Source organism: Eubalaena glacialis, chromosome 9 (genome assembly GCF_028564815.1).
Source record: "Eubalaena glacialis isolate mEubGla1 chromosome 9, mEubGla1.1.hap2.+ XY, whole genome shotgun sequence".
Lineage (NCBI taxonomy): Eukaryota > Metazoa > Chordata > Mammalia > Artiodactyla > Balaenidae > Eubalaena > Eubalaena glacialis.
In genome coordinates this window covers 875,170-893,321 of record NC_083724.1, presented here as the reverse complement: position 1 = coordinate 893,321, position 18,152 = coordinate 875,170, and the positions used below count along the sequence as shown (strand labels likewise).

The following is an 18,152-nucleotide window of genomic DNA, read 5'->3' as shown; positions in this document are numbered from 1 at the left end:
CGCTTCTAGAAGCTTGAAAACTGCTGGTTTAATCCAAGCTGTATCTGTCCCCAGGGCTCAGGGAGATGCCCCCAGATTTCTGTAGAAAGACCCCTAGCACAGCCTGGGGCCACGGGGGCAGGGACGGGGGCCAGCACAGCCCCGGTGGCAGGAAGGCTGCTCTCTCTTCACACCTGCTGCTCAGGACAGGGCCAGACAGCATGGCCACGCATGTTGCGGTCTCACCTGGGCCCACACCTGGGGCCTTGAGCAGTCTGTGCTGGCCCCTCTGCAGCCTTGACCTGATTTCTCTGCTCTCACCTGGCCTTGGAGTGTGGGCTGTTGGGGCAGCCGGCTGCAGCCCTGGCCCTATCCCACGTGGAGGTTTCCTGGTCTCCATGGTAGCCAGGCCTTCCCCATGGACATCATTGTGGAGAGAAGGACAAGCAGGGCCCAACCTCAAAATCCCTTGTCCCTTTTGCTCTGAAGACCGAGAGGGGCCCATGGGGGCCAGGCATCGTCCTGCCTTCCCTCAGCCTCAGCTTCGGGAGAGATCTGGAAAGGCTGCCAGTTCCTGGCACAGCCCACAGTGGCACCACCCAGCCCTGAGGCAGGTCATCTGGAGGCCCGGACTCATGCTGCCTCCTCCCACCCTTTGTTTAAAGCAGTGTTGAAGAGAGCAGCCACCAAGAAGAGCCGAAATGACCTGATCCACGCGGAGGAGGGGGAGGACCGTTTTGCAGACCTCTGTGCTGTGGGTGAGTCTCTGTGGGCCTGTGACTGCATGCGGAATGTGCGCCCCGCTCCCTCCCTGTCACCTCGGCTCCCCTCCTTCCCTACCGCCCACACCCCCCAAGTAAGCCAGTCCCGTGTGTGTCCACCCGACAGTAAGAAGTACAGCATCCTGGTACTGGGATTTCTGCCTGGGCCCAGCCCTTGGGGTGGGCTGCATGCACAGCTCCTGGAAGTTCCTTTTTGCTCAGGCCTCTCACTCATTCATTTCAGTACACTGCTGGCTGCTGGCTGTTCTTGGCTCTGCCGTCCTATGTGGACGTGGAGCCCTTGGGCATATCCCCAGGCCGGAGGTTGCGTGTGTCACTGACTCTGTAGGGACCGAAAGTTTCTTGCCATCTCTCTTCTGAGCCCTGGGTATCTCCCATGTTCCTTGGGTCTGCTGCCTCTGAGGGCTTGGCTTCATCCCCTGCTTCTCAAACAGTAAAAGGGGAACCTGGTTCTTTTATCTTTTATCGTTTTAGTACCTCCTCTCAGCCTGGTGCTGGAAGTCTAGCACCAGAAGTGCCCAGGCCTTTTTGCACTAAATGCCCTGTCATTGTGCATTCTGCGGCAAAGGAGGGCTCAGCCCTGGGTCTCCACCTTCGGCAGTGTGGGAGGGGGGCCAGCGCTTGGCAATGACAGCTTTTCATGACAAGGTTCCAAGTCACATCCAAGGCAGACCTCCTTGCTCTCCAGCGATCCTGAGTGGACTCGAGTTGGAAGAGCTGCTTCCCATTATATTGTTACGTTTATATACAGACCTCTCTAATAAGTCATTTGTGTATTTGTTTATCTGTTTGTTTCCACTTTCCCCTTCTTTGTCCCCAGTAAACGCATGTTAATAGCTTGGGGTTTATCCTTCCTTGTTTCTCGATAACACTCATACACTCACGCGCACACACACGAACATATACATGTTGTAGAGTTTTGGGGTCTTTTCATGTTACAGAAATAGTTTCATACAAATTTTTTCATCAGTGCCTCTTGGAAACCCCTCCCCATCAGTTGGTCTGATTTGAGTTCGCTCTTGTAAGTAGCTGTGTGGTGTTCCATGGTGTGGATTCACTGTCAGGTAATCGGCTGCCCCCCAAATCCTATAAACATCTGTCCTTCTTCACCAGTGCTTTATGTCCCTCGTGGGATGGGTTCCCAGGAGCAGGGCTGCTGAGGTGAGGGGTGTGTTGGCACCTTCAGGGCTGCCGCCACACTGCTCTCCAGAAGGGCTGTGAATTCACATCCATCAACAGGGCAGGAAGACATCTGCCCTCGTCCTGCTTGGATGTTGCAGCTACTTTTGACTGTTACCAGTTTGAGGGCAATTGAATGATTATAAAGTGATATTTCAAGGGGACTTTACTTCTCATTTCACTCACTACTAGTGATTTTGAACCTCTTTTTAAATGTTTGTTTCCCATTAAAATTTAGGTGTTGGTGACTCTTCGTATACTCTGTACATTCTTCTATCAGGTTGTTTGTGTTTGTTCATAAGAGACCAATGTATGTTGTGGATCTGAATTTTGTTAAATTTTTTTTCAAGTTTATCTTGTGAGTGTTATATTTAAATAGTTCCCTCTGTTCCTATTTTACCTAGAGTTTTTATTCTGATTTTGTAAAATGAATTGGAGAGTTAAAAAAATCTTTTTCTATAGCTTGGAATAATTTAAATAACACCTAAATTTTCTATTCTTTAAAGGTGAGATAAAAATGTGAACCCATCTAGTTAAAAAATGAAAATAACTTGGACCAGTTTTATAAATTATATTTTGTTAGGAAATCTTCCATTTTGTGGCCTTTTCTAACTTGTTTCTATAGAGCTGCATGTAGAGTTCTCTTATATTCTTTTCATCTCTTCTGTATTCAGTCATTTGCTGGTCCATTCACTCAACAGATATTTACTAAGTGCCCAGATGTGCTGGGAAGTGCCTGAGGCACTGGGCTATGGCACTAAGCAAGATGCAGAAGCCTTTCATTTTTTGGAGTTTCCATTCCAGTGCTAGGTGTGAAAAAGAAAAAAAGTAGAGAAGGAGGGGGCTTGAAGGGTCTGGGCGGTGTTGGAATTTTAAACAGAGTGGCCGCAGATGGCCTCGGGAAAGGTCGCCTTTGAGTAAAAAGCTGAAGGAAGTGAGCAAGTCAGCTCACCTGGAGACAGAGCATCCCCACGACAGGTGAGAGGACCCTGAGGCAGGAGAGTCCAGGAGGCTGGCGTGGCTGGAGCCAAGTGGAGGGGGCTGGGCGGGGGCGGGGTGGGGCGCAGGGGCAGCAGGAGAGGAAATGACCGGGTCAGGGGACTCTGGCTGCCAGGGTGGTCTTCAGAGGGGAGGCAGCATCTGGCTCCTGCGGGGCGCTGAGGACAGACTGACGTGCAGAGAGGGCAGGAGCAGGACCAGGTCGGAGGCCGCTATGAAGACCCCGCGGCTGGTGGCAGCCATGGGGGTGGTAAGTGGTTGGATTCTAGATCTATTTTGAGGACAAGCCCACAGGATTTGCTGACCAGTCGGACGTGGGTGTGAGAGAAAGAGAGAGACATCAAGCACAGCTCTGCAGGAAGTGTCCACAGAGTAGCCCTCCCTGGGAGGACGGGATCTGGGACATGTGCGTTCTGGGGGACGATGTCCAGAATTCGGTTCAGAGGTGCTGAGTTTGAGACGCATGTTGGAGATGCAGTGGGGTGTCAGGTGGGCGCTTTATGTGTTGGGCTCTGGCATTCAGGGCTGCAGAGGCTATTTAAAGCTCTGAGACTGACTAGAGTGTGTTGAGTTTGGTTTTGCTTTTTTCCAGTTGTTAGTATGTTTACCTTTGCTTTCTATTTTCTGAATTAGGATCATATGAGGTTAGTCTGTATTAAAGATCATTTAAAATAACCAGATTGTAGATTTCCTTTCTTCTACTTTTTGTTTTCAATTTTATTTTTGTTACTTTTAATCTTTATTAGGTTTATCTTTTTACATTATTTTTATTTATTTTATTATTACTTTTCTAACTTCTGAAAATGTGTAACTTGTTCTTTTTTCTTCTTTAACAGCAAAAGCAGTTAAGGCTGCATTTATTTTCCTCTGCACAAAGCTTTGCTGTGAAGTCCCCCTCTGTACTGGTTTCCAGATAACAATTTCTTTACTTTCCTCTTGAGGCAAAGGTTATCTGCGAGTGTGCTTCTTAATTTATAAGTAGCAAGATACTTTGATCATGTTTTTATTATATCTAATGTTATCAGATAATGGTTGGGAAATGTGGCCAGTAAATCTCTAAGTTTAGAAATTTTCAAACTCTAAATTCATGACTGATTTTAAAAAGTTTCACTGACGGAAAGTGTATGCTCTGTTTTGGAGAGTTGTCAGGTTGTATGGGTATCTCTTAAAATCAAGTTTATTGATTGTGTTCTCCAGTTCTTTAGGTCTTTGTGTTTTATCACTAGATCTGTTCAGTTCTGAAAGACGTGTTTTGAACATTGCCACTTCATTTTATTTTTTTATTAATAAGTTTCTGTTGTATTTTTTTTTCTTAAAATTGTGTGTGTGTGTGGTAGGAACACATCATGAGATCCATCCTCTCCAATTCCAAGTGTACAATGGATCACCGTTGACGGCAGGTGCTGTGCTGCTGGGCAGCAGGTCTTCAGGGCTTGTTCATCCTGCTTAACTGAAACTCTGGGCCTGTTCATCACAGCTCGCCATCCCCGCCCAGCAGCCCGTGGTCACCACCGTCCCGGTCTTTGGTTTTATGAATTTCATTATTTTAGATACCTCATGCGTGTGTAATCAGTCATGAAGTATTTGTCTTTCTGAAGGTAGCTTGTTTCACTTAGCATGATATCCTCAAGGTCCATCCGTGCTGGTGCATGTTGCAGAATTTCCTTCTTTTTTAAGGCTGAGTAGTATTCTGTGGTATGTATAGACCACATTTTCTCTATCCATTCATCTGTCAGTGGACGCTTAGGTTGTTTCCACATCTTACCTATTGTGAATAGTGCTGCAGAGAACATGGAGAACTCAGATCTCGTCAAGATTCTGATTTCAATTATTTTGGAGATCTCTCTCTCTCTCTCTCTTTCCAGTAGTAGGATTGCTGGATCATCAGGTAGTTTTATTTTTAACTTTTTTGAGGACCCTCCATACTGTTCTCCACAGCGGCTACACCAGTTTGCATTCCCACCAACAGTGCACGAGGGTTCCAGTTTCTCCACATCCTCGCCAACACTTGTCTTTTGTCTTTTTTGGAAATAGCCATCCTGACAAGTGTGAGGTGATAAATCATTATGGTTTTGATTTGCATTTCCTTGATGCTTCCTCCTGTATTTCTCATGGCTTTTGTTTATGTATTTAGCCACTATATGCTTTGGTAGATGTGGAGTTTATGACTGTTACATCTTCTTTGTAAATTATGCTTTTCATCATCACACAATACCTTCTTTATCCGTTTAGTTCCTCCACTGGACAATTCCTTGTGTGACAGCAAATGTCATACTTTCTGTTACTACCATTGGTTTTGGTTTTTAGCTTGCATTGCTTGGTATCTTTGCTTTCCCTTTCATTTTCAACTCTTCTTTATCATTTTAAGCATTTTAAGTGTTCTTCTTACATGCAGTATTTAGCTGGGTTTTGCTTTTTTTTTTTTTTTTAACCCAGTCTTACAGTCTCTGTCCCTAATGGAGGGATCCAGTCTGTCTCTGTTCAGTGTAAGGGTTGACATCCGTGACTTTTTCCTTCCTCATTCCTTCACATTTGGTATCGATATTTCGTACTGTGGTCTCTGTTTTCCCCAGCTTTGCTGCTTTGATCGGGTTGCTGTTTTATCACCCTCTCCTCCTTTGCTGATTTCTGGTCCCTCCCACTTCTGTTCCACAAATGGTTACCTTCCCTTCCCTGCTCCCAGAATTAGAAACATTTTCTTTACTATTTTAGCGTATTCCTCTACCCTCTTTACCACCAAGATGCATTATTTCCATAACCAAATCGCCCTATTTCCCATCTCTCTGCCCTTACCCCCAACCCAATAAGATGTGACTTTTGCAGTATTTCCCCTCCTCGCTCCCCACTCCTGGTTGGAGTTGTTTGGAGGATTTAGTTCTTGGCTGTTGTTAGTCCCTGTGTTTGCCCCGGGCGCAGAAATCCTGACTTAGCCTTTCCATCACACGCACGGTCACGTAGAGGTTCTCACCTTTCAGTCGCTGCACACCACACAGCGGTTTGCTTTGTCTCAGCTCTGCTCTGTCATTCCTTATTGTCCTCCTTAGACGGGTGTGTAGGTGGGGGACTGGCTTCTGGTCACACTCAGGTGTCCTCCGTGGTTCTCAGGACGAGAGAGCTTTTGCTGCTGTGGTCATTGTCTCTTGTTCTGTGGGTGTCACTGCCCTGTCCTCTCGTTTCCTGGCTGCAGACAAGGTCTCGCCTGTAACTCCCTTTGCCTGGGGTCAGGAACCCAGTGGGCCTTAGCCTGCAGGCTCAGGTCTTCCTACATGAGGGATGTTTTCTCCCATTTGTTCAGTTACTCAGTCTCCTTTCCTTGTTCCTTTTAGTCCTGGAGTCCCTGTTACTTCATGTGTATCTTACTTTGCTCCTTTGTGTCTCTCGTCCTTTTCCTCATGATTTCTTCCTCCTTACGTTTCCTGTGTTTATTTAAGATTGCTTTGCTGCATTTTTGAGGCTACTAGTTTGGGGTTTTTAAGAGTGAACTTCTTTCCTTTCAGCTGCTGAATGATTTTGGGAGGGAATTTTATTTTCTCTCTCAGTTTTATTTTGATTGGTTTGGTGCTGTGCCAGATCCTGGGACCCTGTAGACTTTCCCCCGTGGCCCCGGCCGAGCCCAGGCGTCTCCTTGCGCTCGGGGGCCCTCAGGCTTGGCAGCTGTTGGTTCCCACGGGTCTGGACGTGGGGCCTGGCACCTCCTGGGTGCCCCCCTCCGCCCCCTGCTGGCTGCTGGTTGGGGCCCGGTGGGCTGGCCTGCATGGTTTCCTTTAACCCCGAGACCCTGTGAGGCACGTGTGACCCTGGACCTGTTTCCAGTAGGGACTCTCTAGCCGCGAGAGTGTACCAGCCACGTGCCTGGTGGGCAGACGGGGCTCACGTCCACGTGCCTGGCGTTCAGCCCACGTCACTTCCGCCCCCCGCCATGCCCGCAGAGGCAGCCACTAAGCCGGAAGGGGACTTGCACTTCCTGCCTGTCACCTGTGATCTGTGACCTGTGACCTGGCAGGGTCGCGGGGGCAGGGGCAGGTCGTGGCCACCCTGTGTTTCTGTGCCCCGCTCAGGGCGGTTTTTGAAGGGTGGGCGCTAAGCAGGACTGGCGTAGGTGTTATATTGACTAACGAGCCCCTGTCTGGGCACAGCACGAAGACACCCAAGTGTTTGTGGGCACCCGCCTTGTCCTAACCAGTGCTCAATTCTGTTGTCATTCAGAGTCCATTTCATTCTCCATTGCCCCCTAGCTTGAAGATATGTATTTTTCTTGAAATAAGCCTTTTCATCATAAAGAATATATGCCGATTAAGTTAAACCTGAAAACTGCAGAAAGCCAAAAAGAAGTCCCGATGTCTCATGTTTTCCCCACCCAAAGCTATGATTCTGGATGTGACATATTTTCACTTTTACTGTGAACTGGCTTGAGCACAGTAAAAGAGAGCTGACGTGAGCACACAGGAGCTGCTTGCTGGGACCCAGGCCCGGAACGCCCTGGGGCCCCAAGGCCCTGGCGGACATGGCCAGGCAGCTATGCGAGGGCAGCAGCCCTGAGGCCCTTCTCGTGGCCGGGCTTGGCTGGCCTCACGGGGCTTGTCCAGCAGGGATCTCTGTGGAGAATGTGCTTCTTGTCTCGCCATGGGTATGCACAAAGTGGTTTGCTTGAGTCAAGTGTTCTCTTGACCTCCCTTCCCAGAGCGGGCCTGTGTGTGTTCACAGGTGTGTGCCTGTGTGAATCCGAGTGTGTCTTTGGGGGGTTTGGTCAGCGTCCGGGTATGCTGTGTAGCACATGTGTGTGACTCTGTTTCTAAATGGGTGTGTCTGGGGTTTCTGAGCATGGGGGTTCACAGGGTGGGTCCGTGATGGCTCTGCCTGTGTGGAGGTTTCTCCTCGTCTTGTCTGTACTGGGTCCCTGTCTTCCTTCTGTGCCCCACGGCTGCCTTTGAGGAGGGAGCAGGTGTGTCTGGCTGTGGCCTTGGCATTTTGCAACCCTTGGCAAGGCTGGCCAAGAGGTTTCGTTGAATGAGCCAGCCCTGAATAATCGGCATTGGCTGGTGTCTGGCCGTGGATTGGGAGGCTGTGTCCCGGCGTAGCCAGAGGCTGTGATGGAGCAGTGTCTTCCGTGGGTGTGGGTGGGGTGTGGCATCTAGAGTGCCAGGAACTCCCCGTTAGGGCCCTGCACGCCCCCCCCCCACCACAAGGGCTGACTGACGGATGCGCCGCAGGACCGCTCCTCCTGTGTCTGGGACGCAGCGTCTCCCTGCCCGATGCAGCTGCTCAGCTTGTAGACAGGTCTCTCCAGAGGCCTCGGCCCGTCTTCATTTAGTGAATCCAAGAAAACACCAGCCTGATAACGCTCTTGTTGTGCTGGTGAGAGTCTGGGTGTGGACACGCACACAAACCTGTGCAAATGCGCCCACTGTCACGGAACACACGCTCACACGCTTCTTCCCCAGGGACTGACGGCCAGGCCAGGTGTTCAGAGCCAGCTGGGTTTGAACACTCAGAGGCACTCAGACCTTCCAAGCACCCACAAAGTCTGCTCGCTCATTTGTCAAGTGGCGCGAGGGGTTGGGTGGTGCAGAGGGTGGCCCTGTCCCCCCAGAGCTCAGTGTGGCCTGGTGGTTGGGCACGGAACAGGCCGACAAGCCGACACAGTGCAGCTGTATAAGGGTGCGATTGTTGGGGGGCTGGAGACCTGTTAGCTGGAGCCTAAAGAAGGGCGGTATTGACGCCGGGACGTGGAGCTGAGAAGGAGCCAGTGAGGGAAGCGCTTCTCGGTGGGGGCAGAGCAGAGGTGCCGCAGGCATGGAAATGAGGGAAGGCAGTGGGTTTGGCGGGTGAGTCGGGGCAGAGGAGCAGCTTCCTTGGCAAACTTTCTGGAGACTGAGTTTTGGGGGCTCTGTGGACCACACTTAGCTCTGCAGATGGGCCAGCTGCAAAGGAGCTTGGCTGTGTTCCAGTAAAACTCCTTGAAAAGCAGGTGGTCAGTGGCTGCTGACCCCTGAGCTACAGAGGGAGGGAGGGCCAGAAGCAGCAGGACTCCCCAGGCCGCACGGAGGAGTTGGAATGGCCTGGGAGCATCGGGGCTGCCCTCCTGGAAGGTGGCCGGGGGCGCTGGGGACCAGAGGCCGGTTCCAATCCCGGTCTCGCAGCCAGAGCCCAGCAGCCATGGAGACCGCCGAGGCTCTGGGTTCCCTCATTTGTGAAGCGGGGGTGGGCTCAGGACCCACTGCAGGGGACACGGGTCATTAGCACAATGTCGGTAACGGGTCTGACACACTTGGTGCCTGTGATGGAAACTGGGGCCTCGAGCTGGGCCAGGGCTGGGGGCAAGCGTCCTTGCGGGGTGGGGGAAGCATGTCCTCGAGGACGCATCCGCGGGGCTCACAGCGGCGGAGGCCGAGCGTGTCCTGGGGCCCACCTGTCCCCCACGTCCTCAGTGAGCCCCTGTTCCCGCAGGGTCCCCCTTTGCCCGAGCCAGCCTCAAGAGCGGGAAGACGGAGAGCTCGTCGTACTTCCGCAGGAAGGAAAAGATGTTCCGGTTCTTCATCCGGCGTCTGGTGAAGGCGCAGAGCTTCTACTGGGTGGTGCTGTGCGTGGTGGCCCTGAACACGCTGTGCGTGGCCATGGTGCATTACAACCAGCCCCAGCGGCTCACCACGGCGCTGTGTACGTAGCCGGGCCCGGACCCGCCCCCGCCCCCGCCCCCGCCCCCCCTCCGCCAACCTCTTCTGAACCGCTTCCGGTCCACAACCTGTTGCTTTGGGATGCCCTGGGCAGGACCTCTGCACTGACTGAAGTGCTCCAGGGGCCTCTGCTGGGGGCCTGGCTGTGCCCCCGGCCTGGGCTCCCCATCCCAGGGCTCCCCAACAACCTGGGCCCGGCTTCCAGGGAGCCCAGCTGATCTGGTTAGACCCCCATCCATCAGGGTAGTGGGAAATGAGTGAGGGGTCTGGGGCACCGGGGTCATGTGTCCTCCCCCATAAGGGCTTAGACCCAGGGAATGAGGGACCCATCTGCCCTGGATTCCTGAGGAGAAAGAGTCCTGGCTCCCAGCGATCTCCCAGGGCTCTTCTGGTTGTTTCTGTTTTTCTTCTTGGTTGGTTGAATCTGGGTGTGTCCATGACCAGGGATGCCTTGCAAGCCTGTGTCCATGAGCCTCAGGCCAGGCCAGGGGCTCTGGGTCATGACCTGTCCGGCCCTGGCTACAGTTCCAAGGAGGCAAAGAGCTGAGGTCCCTCCCCAGGGACCAGGCTGACCCTTCACACCCAAGGGCCCTGCAGGGCACATGCAACTGAAGGTCTTGCTTTGTTGTCTTGCCTCACAAGAGCTCCAAAGACACTGCACGAATGACTTCTGTCCTGCGGTCAGTGCTCCCTCCTTCCCCTTCCCCAGGGTCAGCCGCCTTCACCCTGCTCGTGTCTGTGGCTGATCTGGAAACAGCCTGTTCTGGGTTCCCACAAGCGCCTCCCTCTCTGCTCGGAACCCTGCGCGCCTGCAGTCACCTAGGTGGCCAAGAGAGCCGTTCTCCGGAGAAGAACCCTCCTGGCTCCCAGTTCTGGCCCCTGGCGGGCCAGCCACACTGAGCCTGGGCAGCTCCAACTGGGAGCCTGGGAAGCTGCTGAAGGGTTCTTGTGGGCCGTGGACAGACGGCTCCATAGGCCACTTGAAAGTGTGGGTGGGGAGGCCTGTGTTGGGGGTGGGACTCCAGGCTACTGTTTCCCCAACTTCGATTGAAATCTTTGCTGGTATAATGGGAAAGGGCAAAGAGAAAGGAGAAGCAAGAGGGGCCCAGGGAGCTTCTAGCAGACAGGCTGGCTCCCTGGGGGAGGGGGGGTTACGGAACAGAGTGTACACGTTGAACTGGTGCCCTGGCCCCTGAATCATGTGTCCTGGGCCCGTGGTTTGGGACCGAATTCAGTGCCTGCCTTGAGTCCTCAGGCTGCAGTCTCCGCGCCCTCGGGGGCTGGGTAGGGCCCGGGGAGACAGGGCTTCCTCCTAACTCGGCCAATGGCGCGGCTGCTCCCTGGGGCCTCCTAACCAGGCCTTTTCGTCCCTCGGAAGAAGCCGGTGGTGCCCAGTCAGTCTTGTGGTTACTCCTTGTTTCCCGGGGGTTTGCCAGCTGAGTGGGCTGGGGGTGAACCGCATGGCCTGGTCGCTTGTCTGACGTGCAGGAGCGCGAGCCTGGAAGTGTCCAGGTGCTGGGCCAGGCCGCAGGTATCCCTGGCGGGGAATCTGCCCCCTCACTGCCTTGCCTTCTCTGTGGTTTCCTGGAAACGCCTGAGCTCATCAGCATTCCCCGGGGAAAATGGCTGGAGGGAGGGGTGGGGCTATGCTGGCTCTGGATACCTCTGCTCAGTGCCCTTGACAGCTGGGCTGGAGCTGAGACAGGCTGACCCAGCAAGGGAGGGCAGGCCTTGCAGGAGGCAGGCGCAGAGGTGGGGACTCCCCTTCCGGACTAGCTTCATCAGAGCTCGCCATGGGACGCTGGCCTGAGGCTGGCCGCCCTGCAGAGAGCGGGTACTGTGCACCTCACTGTCTGCCCACCAAGCACACCGCTCCCAATGCACTCAGGACCCCGAGACTGAGGCTTGGATGGTGAAGGAGGGATGGGAGTGGATGCTGTCATCCCGTGTACACCCAGGCCTCACGGGACAGACCTGGCCACCCTCCCCTCTGTCCCTCTGTTCCCACGGCATGCTGTCCTCTTGTTATAATGCAAACACCGTTTAACTCACCTGCTCTGCTCCCCTAGCCTGTGAGCTCCTGGGGAGAGGGGTCAGCTGTCTCCCGGGCCAGCTCACAGGAGCGCCGGTGCCTGCTAGTTGAATGAATGCGTGAACACCCTTTCTTGGCCTCTGAGGAGAAGCTGAGCACGTGGAGCTGAGGGTCTCCTCCTTGGGAGAGAGAAGGAGCCGGCAGGGCGCTGGGGGCTGTGCTCCAGGTGTCCCCTTTCTCCGAAAGCTTCCCCTTCGGCAGCACCTGTGCTCGTTCATGCAAAGGGCTCCTGCTTTGGTCTCCTGGGGAGCAACGTGGACACCCAGGCAGTGTCAGCTGCAAGGTCTGCCCTGTGGGTGGCTGGGGTGCCCATCTCCGTGGTCTCTCCTCCCAGGACCTGAGCTCCTCTCGTGGGGTCCTGAGGGGCAGGGGCCACGGGGCTTGTGTTCTGACTGGGCTCAGGCACAGCCTTCCTGCGGTTTCTCCAGGAGGGCTGCTTTGCCGTCTCATCACTCACCCCGTGCTCGGCTCGGGTGCCCTGCTGTGTTTTGACTGGTTTCAGAGGCCAGGCAGGAGCTGGCTGTCCACGTACTCCGGTCCCCTACCCGAGACCTTCCAGGGCCGTATGGACCGTCACGTGTGTGTCTGTGAGGCACGGTGCCCAGCGGGCAGTGGAACTGATGTCTCTGCTCGTTCAGGGTCTCGGCTGCCGCAGACCTACCCAGTGAGGCCGCTGCGTCTGTGCGGCACTTGGTGGAGAGCCGTGGGGGGAGTAGCTTTCGGGGTGCACAGGGAGGGCAGGAGGTGTGTGGCCCCCTCTTCTACCGTCTGTTTTAGCATGAGCTGCTTGAGGTCCAGTCTCCCAACCAGCCTGGATGCCAGAGGCCCTGGGGAGGCTGCGTGGGCAACTGCCTGGTGACTGGACCCCTCGGTCCCTGGCCCTGCATGGCGGGCTCTGCCCTTGCTGCTGAGCTGCTTCCCTGTCTCCTGTGCCCTGGGCTCACTGTCTGAAGTGATGGGTGGATTCCAGCTTTGGGAGGGGGATCAGAGTCGGTGGCCTTGCTCTGACGTCCGGGATTCCTGGCTTGGCAGCCGTCAGTGGCTGGGCTCGGCTGCGTCTCCTGCGGTCTGTGGCCTCGTGCAGCTTTTGCACTGTTTCTCCTTGCTCTGACCCTGGCTTCTGCTCAGGCTGGGTTACGGGTAGTGTCTGTGTGCGCTGAATTCGCAGCAGGCCCAGTGCAGCCTCCCTCAGTCCTGCCAGCCGGGTCAGCACTGCTGTGGCGGGGTCCCTGGGCTGAGGCAGGCCCTGCTCACCACTGCTGCCTGCCCGGCCCAGCCTGCGGGAAGCTGAAGGCACCCCACCCACAGGGGTCTCTGTATGACTCCCCAAGGCCCCCAGCAAGCATGGGTGCCTCCTGGGAGACTCGTACTGCGGGGGCCTGGGGGTGTCAGGTGGTAGGGACACTCGCCTTTAGTGGGGCGAGCCTGCAAGCATGGTTAAAACCCAACACGGTGCTGCTGTGAGTCCAAGGGGGTCAGGAGGTCCTCGCAGAGGGACAGGGGTCCTGGCCGGGTGGCTGAGGGATTCCAGCTGCCGTGCACGGAGCGCGGAATGAGACTGAAGGCAGGAGGACAGGCTCAAGGCTGTCCAGCTTTTCCACGGGGGGTGGGCGCCCTCTGCCTGACGCCTAGGTCCTCCTCGGGGGATTTGGGCCCTTGACCCAGAACTCCCTCTTGAGCCCAGTCCTGGGAGGCTGCCTCTGTGTCCCACAGCACCGGGTACTCAGCTTTCAAGCTGGGAGGAGCACCGCTCTGCGACACCCCCTGTCTGGTCGCGGGCTGTTCTGTCCTGGGCTGAGGTTGGAGCTCAGGGGCCACCGACCAGGCCTGGAAGCCCCACCCTGGGTCGGCCCAGAGGTCTGGTGTCCTCCTGTCTGGGCTGGAGCCGGGTGGGAGGAGGACGTGAGCTAATCCCCCTCTTCTCCGGCTTCTCCTAGACTTTGCAGAGTTTGTTTTCCTGGGTCTCTTCCTCACAGAGATGTCCCTGAAGATGTACGGCCTGGGGCCCAGGAGCTACTTCCGGTCCTCCTTCAACTGCTTCGATTTTGGGGTGAGTGAGCCGCCTCGTCAGGGACGCCTGCTGGGGGTCCAGACGGGTCCGCGGTGTCCTGGCTGGAGAGCGCACGCACCCCTCCCACGATGCCGTACCCAGTGTGAGCTGGGCCTGTGGAGCAGAGCCGGGGGGCTGGGAGACTGTGATCCCCTGTGCGTCAGGAAGGCTGCTGGCAGGCCGGGGAGGCCTGTCCTGGTCAGGCCCTGACTGGTGCGGGTGCTGGCCGTGGGCAGCCTCCTTCCCTCCCTGGCCCTGTCTGTAGAGTCTCAAGATCAGCTCAAGGCTGTGTGGCCTCCTCCGCACCTGGTATGCGATCTTCTAAATGTCTGCTGTCCCGTGGAGGCTCAAGGGGGCTGTGGTCCTGACCCCCATCATTCCTGCGGGTCTGGTCCTGGGCACATGCAGCAGCGCTTCCTGGGGAGGCCGGAGGGGAGCAGTGGGTTTGGGTCCCTTCACAAGCCTCTGCAGGTGAGGGAGGCCTGGAAGGCAGGTGTTTCTGAGGCTCACCGTGGACGAGCACAGGGCCGGGGCAGCGAAGAGTCCCCTTCCCTGGGCCCCGCAGGTCATGCAGGATGCCTCCCTGTGTTGAGCCCAGAGCCTGGGGATGGGGCGCTGTTGACACCTGCCCAGAGGCTGAGTTCTGACCTGGTGGAGGCCCTGAGTGAGAAGCGGCCGGGCCACAGCCCGAGGAGGCCTTGCACCTCTGCAGACTTCTCAGTAGCCAGGGAGGAGGCCGGACCTAGGTCGAAGGAAAGCTTCGACTTGGGATGCAGTTTAACTTTACCTTTTCCTCTCTGCGCTGCAGTGCAGCTGACAGACAGTGTCTACGACTTTGTCAGATCTTCACGACGACTCACTTCATACATGAATAACTGGAGACGTTGTGTGATGGGCCCAGGACTGCCCAGCTAGTGTGCGGGGGAGTCAGCGCTGGAGCCTGGGGTGGGCGTCGCACACCCGCCATGCTGCCTGAGCTCTGGGCGGGGGAAGGCGGTGGCTGCCCAGGTGCTCTCTGGGACATGTGGGCACCTGCGATTTTCATAGATGGTTGGGGGGAAGCCAACTCTTCTGCTCCTTTGCCTTCCTGGTTACAAAGAAAGCTGTGGTGCACATAGGCAGAGGGGACCCAAAGAGGGGAGGAGACTTCAGAGTGACGGTGTCTGGGAACCAGCTAGGCCCCAGGGCAGGGGAATAATTTGCACACAAGCCAACAAATTTTTCCAAAACTTAGCAGCTCAAAACAAGCATCTATTATCTCACAGTTTCTAAGGGTCAGGAATCCAGGCGTGGCTTTACAGGGTACCTGTGGCCCGGGATCTCTCGCGCGTTTACAGCCCAGCCGAGGCCGGGGACGCAGTCATCCCGAGGCTTGATTAGGACTGGAGGGTTGCGTTCAGGCTCATCACAGGCTGTTGACAGGACTCGCTCGTGGTTGGTGACCGGCCTTGCTTCCCGGTCCCGTGGCCTCTCCACAGGCTGCTTGCGTGTCCTCACTGTGTGGCAGCTTGTGATGCGAGTACCTGAGAGGCCACAGAAACCAGTCTCAGGAGAGACAGCCGTCAGCCTTGCTATTGTGTTAATATTTGTCAGGAGGGAGTCGCCGGGCCCGCCCGCTTTTCATGGGGAGAATGTTACCCAGGGATGCGAACACCAGGAGGCAGGGGTCCTTCGGGGCCGTCCCGGAGGCTGACTACCGCAGTCCCCTGTGATCCAGATTCTTCCCAGTGTAAGATACACTCACCTCCACTCCCAGTTCCCAGACGCACCCCATCACAGCATCAGCTCAACACCCCGAATCTCGTCATCCAAATCGGACCCAGGTCTGGCTGAGGCTCCTACAGTTGCTTTCAATCTTAGAGCCGTGAACTGAGAGAGACAAGCTATCCACCCCCACACCCAGCATACAGCGGTGGGACGGGCAGGGGTAGCTGCTTCAGACCTTCCCGTTCAAAACGGGGCCAGTGGGATGCACAGGAGGGCCGGCTGGACTCCAGCCAGCAAGTGTTGGGAAAGCGCTGATTCGTTCTGGGGCCTGGGAGCCCTCGGGCTCTTGGTTTTACCCTGAGTCCCCTTTCCTTTTCGTGAAAAGTAGTAAACGTTTTCAGCTGAGGTTTTCTCGGCCTGCTTCCTACTTAGTAGAATTTTTGGGAATCCAAAGGCCTCATTTTGGTTTTTGCATTTCAACCCAAGCTGGTGGTATTTCTGTGCATGTAAGCCTTTTAAGAGCATTGTGGGTGTGTTGTGAGTCTTCCCAGAGTTCACTCCATCGGACGGGAGCCGTGCCCACAGCTCTCTTAGAGATGAGCCCTTCTCGGACTGAGCTGCTGCTGAGATGACCAAAGTCAACACCCTTCCACGTCCTGGAGGACTTACTGCTTCGTGAGGCCCATTTGCGAGGCTCACCCTACATCCCTTGAAGGGCCGGAAAGCGGCTGAATATGCTCTGAGGCCCCGCCTTTGATCTTTTGGGATCTTCCATACCAGCCCCAGTCGTGCCCTTGGCTTCATTTTTAGACCATGCCATTTCTTAACGTTGGCCTCATTTGGTCTCTGGAGAGGCTGAGCATTTCCCAAACTAGCGAGCTGGGGCTTCTCTTTACTTAACGGCGCTTTGCTCAGCTCCCGCCCTCCTCTCGCCTCTGACCGCGAGCAGCACTGCTCTCTGCTTGGACGACGTCCCCTCCGCCGGAGCTCCAGCTCAGGAGGCACGTCTCCCGCTCTCCCTGCGGCTGCAGCGTGGCTCTCTGCCCGCTCCCTTCCTTAGTCTCCTGTGACTCCTCACTCTCCTGCAGACCTTACGGGCGGCATCTTCAGAGTCCAGAATCCGCGGAAGAGTGGGTTCAGGGTGCATCAGGCCTTCACTGATGTGCTGCTTGGTGCCGCTCCCTGACTCCAGAACCGCCCCCGCACCTGGGGCTCTTAGTTCAGCAGCACGGCACTCCTGCTTCCGAAGTCGGTATTGGTGTTTTCTTTCTGGGTAACAAGTTACTCCAGGACTTAGTGGCTTAAAGCAGCAAATGTTCGTCCTCTCATTCCGGTGGGGGGGCCGTCAGGCTGTGACTCACCAGGTCCCTCACGAGGTTCAGTCCTCGCAGGCTCCGCTGGGCTGGAGAGCTCCCTTCCAAGCTTGTGCTCGTGGCTGTTGACAGACCTCAGAAAGTCATCCTCCAGCCTCCCTCTGGGGGCTGCTGGCAGCCTCGGGCCTGGTCACGTGGGCCTCTGCACAGGCTGCCCCAGCGTCCTCACAACCCGGCAGCCGTGGCCCAAGAGAGGGCCGAGAGCACAAAGGCCGAAGCCTCAGTCTTCTTGTAACTGTTCTCAGAGCTGCCAACCCATCACGCTTGTTGTGCTCTGTTTGCTGGAAGTGGGTCACTAGGTCCAGCCCACCCTCCAGGGGACAGGGGTGTACAAGGGGGTGAACCCGAAGCAGTGGGGATCATGGGGGCCATCTTGAGAGGCCACCTACATTGTGACCCAATGCGAGCAGATTTTGAGGATTAATGGAAAATAGGAGACATGTTGGAAGAGTGACAGTGAGAAGAAAGTAGATTTAGAAAACAATAGTCTTCAGCCCTGGGCACGATCTGGGTGCTGTGTGATGCTGAGACAAATTGGTGGTGATTGTCGGGGGACCAAGGACAGACGTGACAAGCTCGTCCCATTTGCTGCCCTGCTAGGGTCGTGGTGGGTGCAGCAGCTGTGGACAGGTCTGAACTCCTCTGAATGATGTGCTTGCGTCCAGGGTGGGGAAACGTGCAGTGGAAGGCTGTGCATTTGGGGCGATGCGGAGCTGGTGCAGCCAGCAGACCAGACACGCAGGGTCTTGGACCAGTGCTAACCCGCAGGGGCCGCTGCCCTGGCACAGTCACTGTTTGTCAGGCTTGGTGAGGATGTTGGTGTCGAGCTGATCATGTTTACAGTTGGTACGAAAAGGGGGGAAGTGACTGAAACCTTGGGTGATGTGTGAGCCAAGCGAAGCAAAAGGGAATTTAAGAGATTGATGTTCGGCAGTGGAGTTCTCCACACCAGCTGCAGAAGCCAGCGTAGAAGGAGTGGGAATCAGCCACACGCACGAAGAGCACACGAGCGCTGACCGCAAGCCCGGGTGTGCCCTGTGAGGTGCAGTGGCCAGGGAGGGAGTTCTGTTGGGGTGCCGTGGGGTGCGGGGTCCGCTGTGCTTCAGCCCTGCTGCCCTGGCCTTTCTGAGTCCCTCACGCGAGACACTGATGCTGAGGAGTGGCTGGAAGGAGGGGCAGGCCTCTTGCCCGCAAGTCCCGGTCCACCAACGTGGACGGCGCCCGGGATGACTGTTGGTGAAACGAGGGGCAGGCTTGCCCCCATCTGTCCTTGGTGGTACTTGCTGGCTCCCGCTATTCGGAAGAAGACAAGATGCA

The 18,152-nt window shown here is 55.8% G+C and overlaps 1 protein-coding gene across 2 annotated transcripts in view; it reads left to right on the top strand.

Annotated features, from left to right (window-relative positions):
• Positions 1-18,152, top strand: part of CACNA1B (calcium voltage-gated channel subunit alpha1 B) — a 180,723-nt gene that overhangs the window by 56,444 nt on the left and 106,127 nt on the right. For both annotated transcript variants that reach the window (XM_061199517.1, XM_061199518.1), the window contains exons 10-12: positions 648-737; positions 9,387-9,596; positions 13,643-13,755. In XM_061199517.1, coding sequence (XP_061055500.1) covers positions 648-737; positions 9,387-9,596; positions 13,643-13,755 — 413 coding nt within the window. The remainder of the gene's footprint in view (positions 1-647; positions 738-9,386; positions 9,597-13,642; positions 13,756-18,152) is intronic.